The sequence below is a fragment of the Rhyacophila brunnea genome, unplaced genomic scaffold (genome assembly GCF_057557595.1).
Source record: "Rhyacophila brunnea isolate RB1 unplaced genomic scaffold, BYU_Rbru_1.0 scaffold_12, whole genome shotgun sequence".
NCBI lineage: Eukaryota > Metazoa > Arthropoda > Insecta > Trichoptera > Rhyacophilidae > Rhyacophila > Rhyacophila brunnea.
Genome location: NW_028232774.1, coordinates 25,975,274 through 25,987,292, shown reverse-complemented (window position 1 = coordinate 25,987,292; position 12,019 = coordinate 25,975,274). Strand labels below are relative to the sequence as shown.

Below are 12,019 nucleotides of genomic sequence, written 5' to 3'. Positions count from 1 at the left end.
ATTTATCAAAATTGGTGATATTATATTTATCTACATAAAAATATCGTAATCATCATCATCATCAACTAGGATCAATCCACTGCTGGATGAAGGATTCCGCAACCTCATTCTATTATTATTAGCGAAATGTCAAACTGTCTGACGTGAATAAAAAACCCATCTCGAAGAGAAAACTATGGCGCCATCTATGCATACTTATCAATTATAATAAAATCCAACACCGCCAAGCCGTCTGCAAGACCTAGCGAGACAGACTGGCGAGAGCCAGCTGGCTCAGCTAGTCTCCTATATATTATTATCTTAAGAGATTTTGGAAAACGCACCAACAGCTCATTTAAGCGACATTTTATTGTTATTTTTACATCTTCACTTCAAAATGTGCGCTACCGATTCATCTACCGATTGAATTGATCACATTTCAGAAATTTTCAATGATTTTACAGAAACGTGACGTTTATAACCGATATTTTCTCATATTGCGTATACAATTCGCCATACTTCTTTTAACGTACGAATGACGTCTTCGTCGCTTAAGAACTTCTGATCCTTAATTTGACAAACGAAATCGATTATTTTTATTCAAATATCGTAATGTAGGCATTGGCGCACTTTTTTCCGGTGAAAAAAACATAATCTTGGTACAATTCACTACGTATAATATCTTCTGACGGCGGGGTCCGCCACTGTCCGCCATTTCATAGATAACGTGATATTCCAAATTTGATTTTTTTAAATACTTCTTTGTGGCTGTTCACTCAATCTTTTTTTATTGAATAATTACCTAGGCTACTAATTTCCATAGTAGTCATATTAAACTAACAAAGTTGCCATTGCAAACAATGAAAGAAATTAAGACGAATTGTTATAGTCATCAAAATGTGTGATATTGTATAATATCTACCTATTTTTATCGTCCCTATCATCATCAATCTTGACCTGCTAGATGAAGGCCTCCTTAGCCTTATTCTACTCCTACATGAATTGTTATATTTATCAAAATCAGTGATCTTATATTATTATCTACCTATCTATATATAATGCCATTATTATCACGAGCCTCAATAAATCCACTGCTGGATGAAGGCCTCTCATCGTTGATTGTATTCTTGACAGATTTGAATTTCTAATGTTATTTATCTACATATTTATATCGTCATCATAATCATCATCATCATCAACCAGGATCAATCCACTGCTGGATGAAAAGTTCCGCAACCTGATTCTACTCTTATTGGTTTAACGAATTTATGATATTATACATATTTCTATCCATCTTATCATCATCGACTTGAACCCATCCACTGCTGAATAATGGCCTCCCTAGCCCGAATCTACTCCTTTCTGTCATATGAATTGCTGTATTTATCAAAATCGGTGATATTATATTTATCTACATATTCATATTGTCATCATCATCATCATCAACCAGGACCAATCCACTGCTTAATAAAGACCTCCATATAGACTGATTCGACTCCTTTTTGTCATATGATTTTCTGTATTTATCAAAATCGGTGATATTATATTTATCTACATATTCATATCGTCAACATCATCATCATCATCACATCGATCTGAACCAATACACTGCTTAATAAAGACCTCCCTAGCCTGATTTTACTCCGTTCTGTCATATGAATCCCTGTATTTATAAAAATCGGTGATATTATATTTATCTGCATATTCATATCATCATCATCATCAACCAGGATTAATCCACTGCTTAATAAAGACCTCCCTAGCCTGATTCTACTCCTTTCTGTCATATGAATTTCTGTATTTATCAAAATCAGCGATATTATATTAATCTACATATTCATATCGTTATCATCATCATCATCGACCTGAACCAATCCACTGCTTAATAAAGACCTCTCTAGACAGATTCTACTCCTTTCTGTTATATGAATTGCTGTATTTATCAAAATCGGTGATATTATATTTATCTACATATTCATATCATCATTATCATCATTGTCATCATCAACCTGAACCAATCCACTGCTTAATAAAGACCTCGCTAACCTGATTCTACTCCTTTATGTTATATGAATTTCTGTATTTATCAAAATCGGTGATATTATATTCTTTATTTACATATTCATATCGTCATCATCATCATCATCGACCTGAACCAATCCACTGCTTAATAAAGACCTCCTTAGCCTGATTCTACTCCTTTCTGTGATATGAATTTCTGTATTTATCAAAATCGGTGATATTACTTTTATCTACATATTCATATCGTCATCATCAACCAGGATCAATCCACTGAGATGGGAAGAGAAGGGTTCCGCAACCTGATTCTACTACTATATTATACCTATTTCTATCGTCCTTATCATCATTGACCTGAACTCATCTACTGCTGGATAAAGTCCTCCCATGCCTGATTCTACTCCTTTCTGTCATTTGAATTGCTGTATTTATCAAAATCGGTGATATTATATTATATCTATTTATATTTCCCTTATCATTATGAGCCTGAATCAATCCACCGGTGGCTGAAGGCCTCTCTAAGTTGTTTGAATTTCTGTCGGTCATATGAATTGCTATATTTATCAAAATTGCTGATATTATATTTACCCATTCATAATATCGTCATTATCATCATCAACCAAGATTAATCCACTGCTGGATGAAGGGTATCCCAACCTAATTCTTCTTTTCTTGGTTATATAAAATGCTATATTTTTTAAAATTTGTGATTTTATATACCTATCCATTTATATCGTCATTATCGTCATCAACCTGTATCAATCCACTGCTGGATGAAGGCCTCTTTAAGCTGTTTCCACATCTTTAGGTCTTATAAATTCCTATTCTTATCAGATATAATATGTATTGCTTCATTATTTATCAGCATTTCTCTCAATATGAATGTCCCGCACCGGGAAACTATATTGTTTAAGGTTAATTTTTAATTCAAATTTTGATTTTTTAAATATTATTCTAAGGCTGCAAGCATTTATTTTTTATAGACAATGAAACAAAATAATGTTTAAACTTATTTTTTACACTGCTAACCTTCTTCTATTATCTCAATGGGACCCGAAGGAAATTAATATTACGTTATATTGGATCGCTATTTATGATAATCACATATTATATTGCTTTATATTCGAATGATTGAGATGTATAATTATTTATCATATTTAACTGTACATACTTACACATATATTGTATTAAAATTAAAATGTCAGTGGTAGCCCATCCCGAAGGGAAAAATATGGCGCCATCTATGCATACTTCACAATTATATTAAAATCCAACACCGCCAAGCCGTCTGCAAGACCTAGCGAGACAGACTGGCGACCGCCAGCTGGCTCAGCTAGTACTTATAATTATTATATGTTCATGGTTATAAAATTGCAAACCATAGCATTAAAATTGTAAATAATTTTGTACGTAGAACATTGTAAGGGTACAGTATGTAATAGTAATAGCTTGTAAGCAATGACATATTGTAAGTCTATATAGGATTTTTAAATGCGTATGAAGGAGATGGATGTTAAAGTTGCATCACTCGAGGAAGAGAGATAGCATGGGCGTCATGAGATTCTTTTTTTTATAGCGGTCTATGCGGCCATTTTGAAGCAGTACTAGCAGTAGAAAAAAAGACATACGCATGGACGTGAAAAATTAGCTCGTGAAGCGCGCCAAAACTTAACAATAACGCGAATTCAGATAATTATAATTAGAATATAAGCGATATTAAGATATAATTAACTTTAGGAACGTAAAAATCAGAGGCTCAGTCATCCTAGCAGGTGATTTTAATGCACATAATAAGATTTGGAACTGCCATTCCAACAACGCCCGTGGCAATGCCCTCTTAAAGATTATAGAGAAATACGATTTCTCAATCTCACATCCTGACGAGCCGACTCGTGTCCAAGCTCGTTGCAACTTAGCAGTTTTAGATTTTGTGTTAGCAAACAACTCCCCAGAAACCGGTGTCTCGAGAGTTGTTAATGCACTGAAGTCGGATCACCTGCCAATTTATTTCGAAGTTGGAGGCGAATACGATAAAGAAAGTAAAATCCAATTTGACTACTCTAAAGCCAAATGGCACCCATTCAAGAGGCATATTAATCGATGCATTGATCTCACGCCTAGAACCTTTCAAACGGAGGTAGAGATAGAGACAGCGGCCGTCGAACTCACTGAGACTATTCTCACAGCGAGACGTCACTATATTCCGAAAATCAAGAAAAATCCCATCAGGGTGGATCTTAATGATGAGGCCATAGAGCTCATCAATACTAGAAACCACCTACGCAAGGACTGGAACAAAGCTAGACGCACAAATCACTTCATCAAACGTGAGATCAATACTTTGCAAGGTAAAATCAAGAAGATAGTATCAGAACTACAAGCCGAGCATTGGGACAATAAACTCAAGGACTGCAGAATTTATACAGACGACCTGCGGAACTCACTCTGGGCACTATCCAGGGCGATTAAAACGGGCCCGTCTGTTATAAAGCCCCTCAGAGAGAATGCGACTAGTCGAAATTTCGTGTACTCAGATCTCAAAAAAGCAGACGCACTTGCCGATGCGTTCGTCAATAATACTAAAATCCAGTCGGACACCGATTCAGCTACTAAAGCCTTGGTGAACAACTCAATTCTTGCACTTGCGAAAGAAGACATCGATCCCGATGATGTTAAAATTGTTGAACTGCACGAGATCTCTAGATCTATCAATACCTTGATCGCCAGAAAGGCACCCGGACGAGACAATATCACAAATTACATGTTGAAACGACTCCCTGAAAAGGCGCGGATACATTTTGCTAAGATATTCAATGCTTGTCTGCTGCGCGGATACTTTCCAAAGACCTGGAAAACGGCTCACGTTGTCGCTATAGCAAAACCTAAGAAAGACCACTCTTTGGCTGTAAACTACAGACCTATAAGTCTACTAGATGGCATAAGCAAACTTTTCGAGAAAGTGATCCTTCGACGCTTTCTTCCATTCCACAATCAAGTCCTCCCGGACACCCAATATGGTTTCAGGAAGGGTCTATCAACGACCCTACAACTCTCCAGAATTACCGGGATTGTGATGGCCGATATGAGGCAGCACAAGACCACTGGTATGGTTCTGTTGGACCTCGAAAAGGCATTTGATACGGTCTGGCATGACGGTATAATCCACAAACTTTTTACCACGTACATGCCCGTGTACATCACAAAAATCATCCAGAACTACCTGAGCGGTCGAGCGCTTTTTGCAGTGGTCAAACGGGAGAATTCATCTCACCGCACTATCGATGCAGGGGTACCATAGGGCATTTTTGATGGGGCCTAGGCTCTTCAATCATTTCATAAATGATATGCCAAATCTCGCCAACTGCACACTGGCGCTATACGCAGATGACACAGCCATCCTTTCCACCAGTCGCCAGACTGACACGGCGATTAAGAACTTAGAAAAGGGCACTCGACAGCTAACTGATTATTTCAGTCGCTGGAGACTTAAAGTTAACGCGGAGAAGACGGAGGCGATTCTCTTCTCGCGGAGCCAAAAATCATATAAAGGAAAAATTACTGTTTGTGACATCCATTGTTCATTCAGTAACACTGTGAAATACCTCGGAGTATACCTTCGCCATAGATTGAACTGGACACCTCACCTATTAGAAGCCAGGCGAAAAGCCTTTATGGCGATGGGGGTTCTTAGACCCATCTTCAACCGTAGAAGTTGTCTCTCAGAAGAAAACAAAAAGGCACTATATAGCATGGTTATTAAACCAACCATGCTGTATGCATCCCCAATTTGGACTACTGATATCACCAAATCCAATTTAAAGATGCTGCAAACAATAGAGAACAGATGCCTTAGAATCGTCTACGAACTCAAGCCTCACCTACCTCACCAAACACATCAATTCAAAACACGATGGAATCGACATTGCCGAAACCATAACTAAATACAGAGAGACCTTCTTGAATAGATTGACAGAAGGGCCTCATAAGAAACCTACACTATTTGCCAACAAAATTCAAAATTTTAAGCACAAGCGCAAGGAAGCTAGGCTCCGTCATAAGATGATGCCCCCTGACTCTCCAAATCCTGATGATCCACCCCCTTCTCACTCAATTACAGGTACCTCTTCCACAGCGGATGCGGCCAGCAGTATTCTGACCCCGCCGGATCCCTTCAAGGGTCTAGCGGTAGAGGTAAAAGAATGTTTGGAAGCCCTAAGCGTTAAACTAGGTAGCTTTATAATGTACATCAGAATGAGACTCGGGCTCAAAGCCCAGGTGAGAGCTAAACTTGTGGAAAACAGAAAACGGGGTATACCCCCTAAGGACTGGGCGAACATCTTTGATGTTATAAAATGATCCACACAAGATCATAATAATTTAGAGCCGAACATCCTGCTAAAGGATGAACTTTTTGTTTGTTGGACCCATAAGGACAATATTTGGAAGAGGGTTTTTTTGTTTGTTTGTTTGAAAAGCGAAGGTAAATGTAAATTCAACAGCTCAATACTTAGCCAGATTACATGCGGGAAAGGGCAATAATGTACTTACAAGACCCAGCCCTAGAAATAATAGTCAGGAAACTGAGGTCTGCCTCTCAGACCTCACAAGGTCTCAGTTAAAAGAAAAGGTAGGAAAAAAAAATTGAACAATCAGTTAGCAATGAGCCGGACTTGGCCTTGACTTAGCTTAGCACTGTAGTGCTCTGACAACGGTATACACGGTTAGCCGTGACTCTATCAGAGTACAGTGAGCTATTGTGGTGAGCGAGGCACAAGATCAGGTTTCGCAATAGTTCCACCTTCAACATCACAACGAACTTATTTCAAATTTATTAAGGAAGTCCCTGAATTTACCCTTATATTATTTAATTTTGTGAATCTTGGGTTCTACCAACATCTTGAGCTAGCCACAGAACCCGGGATATCTCAGTACCTCGCTACCTACTTAAAAAGATGAAGGTCTTAATCAGATAGCCCCTAATAAGTGATGTTAATTTATTTAGTATGAACCCAATTAATTTTATGTAATTTCTACCACCAAGTTATGGTACATGCGACTTAGTTTAGTCAGTTGAGTGACACCAGGTTAGTAGTTTGAAGGAAAATAATTCATGTGGCCGCATCAGTTGTGTCCAGAAATTATCGATGACTACATCAAAGAAACCGTGATAAAGACTTGATGAAACCACCACAACTAAATTGTATACATAATAATATAGTGTGCGCGCGCAGGATGCATATACCGGTATGCACACACGTGGCGGTCAAGGCCTATTAATTTACACCAGCAAACTCGCAGACATAACCAAAATCAACGATAGTCGTGATCAATCGCCGACTTTTAATAGTAATTACACTGGACAATTCAGTTACCAACTCGATTGCGTGAACGTTTGATTCGATTGGTTCATAATATACGTTCAGTTGCTACTGTTACAATAATAAGTTAAACAAAAAATATCTCTTGGTCAGCAGGGTGAAAATACTAAACAGTAAAGTAAAGGGGAATATATATTCAAACAATAATTAAAGAAAATGTTTTTACAAAGTGCCAACAACGTTTAAAAAAATGAAATTCACATCGAAAATGGATGATTTTACAAATAATTGACAACTGTTAAATGTTGGATTTTCACTATGGAACGAATTTTTTATCACTTTTCAATATATTACTCAAAAATGAATAGGTATGATATCGAAGGAAAATATATTTTGCTGTTCTTTGCGGTAAGAATATTTTAACATGAGCATAGGTACTTAATTGTATTGTGCATATTATGATATTCAGATACAATAGTATATTTTAATATGTACTTATATAAAACTATGAACAAATTCATTAAAAAAGAAATGATCAATTTGATGAAAGGTTATAATTATTATATAGATACAACCAAGCCCTCCGCAATAGCCGCTTTTATTAAGTCATGTTTTAGCAAGGTGCATAGCCAACACGCCACGAAAACGGCAGTCAGTCAATAAACTGACATTGTGCCGACAACATCTATACAAAAATCGGAAAATATGCCGTCTTGTTCTATAAAACGATGTCAAAACACATCTAGAAACCAAAAAAAGGAACATGGGATTACTTTCCACTTATAAGTACTTCATAAACAGTGATTATTCTATATTATTCTGTAATCTGAAAACATTTCCTTGCTTAGCTTACATTTCGTTGCGTACACGCCAGAATTCTGCAAGTGTGGGTAAAAATGTTGCCAGATTTGTGATTTTTGATTTCATCTGTTTTAAAATAATATTGCACATTTTACGATATTATACACATATTTTAATATTTCGTATTCAAGCTTATCTGTTGTATGAATAAATCAGCTACGGCTGCTGGTGTATAAAATATAGCGGTAGTTTTTACATATCATTTATCACCTATTTATCGGATTCGTATCACCATAAGTAAGTACCACACTATATTTTGAAACGTCAGAGTTTGTTGAAAAACTTGTATACAAAACGACAATTTTTAAAAAAACTAATCCAAAACCAAGGGCTATAATATCTTATTCCTTGAATATCTATATAAATTGTCGTTTTATATTAAAATTCATGTTTAATTTTCAGAATTATTTTCCTAGCAAATTCCAGTACATATTTTATTCGCATTTAAACTAAATATGTCTCATTTTTAGTGTTAGCTACTAATAACGTGTTCTCCAGCATTTATCGAACGCATCACTTGCCTCTTTATAACGCGCCATCTCCGATGTACCTACTATATGATTGTAAATTTACGTAAATGTGAATTATTGATTTTGTTTTATGTATCTGATTTGACTAGGCTATTTTTTTAGATTTACTAGATTTGTGTAAACGTCTTTGTTCTTTCCGAATAGTATGTGGCGCATGGAGATAACCAATAGACTCCAGACCATTGGACTTCCTAGTTCTTAACTGGTCACGGTGGCTTCGTCAACGAGCTCTGTCAGCTTGGCTTAATAAAATTCGATACATGCTTATGTGGCAAATAGCAGGGTGCCAATCACATCCTCTGGTAGTGTTCCCATTCATCGGTTGAAAGGGAATGCTCCCAGCACAATTTTGAAGGACGCTTCTCGTTCGTTACGCCATGGTATATGCTTGCAAGGGTGTTGAGACGTGGCGGGTGATGGAGGGGAAAGCATGTATCCATAGATCTGTATTTTTTTTTTCTAATATAATCGTTACCTAATGTTTCGATATTTAAAATTCAGAATAAACCGATTTTTATCATAATGGGTCTATTTTTAAAATCTTTATAAATTGTGGTATTTTTGTGTTTACTTATGCGTCAATTACATTGAGCTACTTTACGAGCTGCTTGTTGCCGAATTTACAATCTGCCTGTAAAGTCGCTTAGTGTCATCATCGAACAAGCAGATTGTAAACAATTTACCGAGAAAAGTTGAAAGCCGGTCAACTTTGCACGCTACACGCCGGCGTTTTTATGAAAGCGACAATTTTATGAAAACATTATTTCTCCGAACACCTTTAGGAATGTAATAAATATTGATCGTATTTTTGAGATTGTGTGTTACCTAAATATATTTCTTATTACCAAAATTCACTCTGCTAATATTTATTAATATAATATAAAAATAAATCGCTTGTAAAATCATTCGAAATCTGGCAACACTACGCCAAGCAAATGTTCACGCACACTGTCATGTATTTCCGAAAAACCCTTGAAAGGGTCGTGAAGGACGCGTGGTGGGGGCGACCCAAGCGCGAGAAAAATTTCGTCATCTGTTCAGGGACAAACACTCATAATAGCTCCATCTATATTTTTCTATAATCTAAGGATACAACATACATGGTGTTTTATGTGTCTTCGATTTTATTGACATAACGCTGTTAAAACGACATTTTCTACTGTAACATCATTATGTACTTTATTTTGACAGATCTGAAATATTATGACGATTCGCACAATGACGTCACCGTAGTCGACCATCGTGAAGTTAGTCACGAGCGAGGATTATTTTGCTTGGTGAAATATTGTTTCGCTTTGTGAATTTCCTCTTTTTTCTATGTGACTAGTTGTCAAAGCTAAGTTAACTTATATTTTTAAACATGATACATTACTTTAGTTTGGTATTATTTAGTTTATGTGGAAACTATTTTATAAATGTTTGAATATTTTTTGTAGATATGAATCTTGGCTAACGCGACGTGCGATTAATTCCCACCCCTAAGTAAATACCATAGAGATGACAATTAACGAGTAACGAGTTGCTAGATGTATTTTTCAGTTCGAATGTTCCAATTCGTTCACGACTCTAGAAAACAACTCAAAAGTGACTTTTCACGTTGCGGGCACCTGTTAGATTTTTTCCGCAAAAAAATAATAAAATAATATAGGATGGATATTTTTTTTCAATGTAGTGCCCCAAACGATTTTTCTTTGTGCGCGCCTGATTGTAATTGTTGTCGTTGCTAAAATTGTAGCCATTGCTATAGTCCGGCAACATAAACGTGCACTTTTTGATGTTCGGTTGCGTTCGGCTGTTTTCGGCCAGTACCTACGCAGCTATAGGTCATGACATCGTTATATTATGTAAGTACTTTTTGTTCAATTAGGTATCACAAAAGTGACCAAAGAGATACCTTTACGGAAAATGAACACAATTTAAACACGAAAAGAGACAACTTGCTCATGTATATAATACTTATAGCATCAATACTACTACAAAAAATAAACTAAATATATCGCCAATGTTTTAAGTTTTAAAAAAATCAGAATTATTTTAACAAATGGGAATAAATAAAAATGTGTTGAGAATAATATTATGCCTTTCAAATTAATTTCATTAAGAGTAACGCCGCGTTCATCAATGCATACCATGTACATATTTTATTTTGGATGGGGTCAAAAAAGGGGGTCACGACGAAAAGTTGGAAACCTGCGTTCGGGGGCTTAATGTAATGTATCATTGAGTTTACTTGTTCGAGGCGTCTATTATTTACACATTATTAATTAGTTACTTACCTACTGGTTGATGGTTGGGTATCCGAAACACTATCTTGCGTCACAGGAGTCACTGAAAAGAAAATATTATTCAATAATCAACAGCTGTAACAATTCAACTAGGAAGTAAAATTTTACAAGGCACATATTATTATATCTCTGAGTATCAGACATTGAGACATTAACTTAATGATGAATGCAGCATGTGAAAAACAAAAGGACATTTGTAAAAAAGTGTATTTGAATGTGGTTGAAAAATAAATCACATTTTATTACAATACTGGTCTTTATTGAAATCCGCATTCACATCTTAAGGGCGGGCGTGGGTCAAAATGGAGCTTTTTTTCTATTTTAAAAGCATGATCATGGACATTCCTTAAACGTTGTAGATAATCTATGTATATAATTTTGAAGCCTAATTATCCTTTATATTTATTTTAAACATTTGAAGGTATTTTTATTACATAAAATAGTAGTATTCTTTTAAACCTCTCGCTCTAATGTTTTAGAATATAGTCATATTTCAGTACATAAATGTGCAGTGGTGTTAAGATTTTTTACATTTATTAAATTTTAAACGCATTTATAAAACCATCAGTATAATTTATGTCGACATTATTTTAGTGAAATATTTACGATAAAAAATATATTGATAATCTCTGTGATCCCAAATTTGATAAGAATTAGGCATTTTATTATTCAAAAAATGAGCAAGAAGACATTTGAAGATAATTCTAAAGATACTGATTATAAGTTATGTTTTTGACCATTCAAGTGTGATAAACATCTTATGAATAATGATTGCTTTATAATAATTATTGACCTAAGAATAAGGTAGTGTTTTTTTGAAATACGCCATTTCTTTTGGCATTCCCCAGTAGTTAAGCTACAACATACGGCCGTAGCCATAAATTGACAAACTATAATTGAAATAGGGAGTAAAATGATGTTAACGTGCGTGTTTGACCCACGCTCCATTTTGACCTACGCTGAGCCCCCTTTAAGTCAACTTAATCACAGGCTCAAATATTGAAGAATTTTTTTAACCATGCCCGAT

General features: G+C 35.7%; 1 protein-coding gene across 1 annotated transcript in view; it reads right to left on the bottom strand.

The window, feature by feature from the left end:
• LOC147077990 (ovochymase-1-like) overlaps positions 1-12,019 on the bottom strand; it is a 78,074-nt gene that overhangs the window by 24,359 nt on the left and 41,696 nt on the right. The window contains exon 13 of the mRNA XM_085961075.1: positions 10,984-11,035. Within this exon, the coding sequence (XP_085817201.1) occupies positions 10,984-11,035 (52 nt within the window). The remainder of the gene's footprint in view (positions 1-10,983; positions 11,036-12,019) is intronic.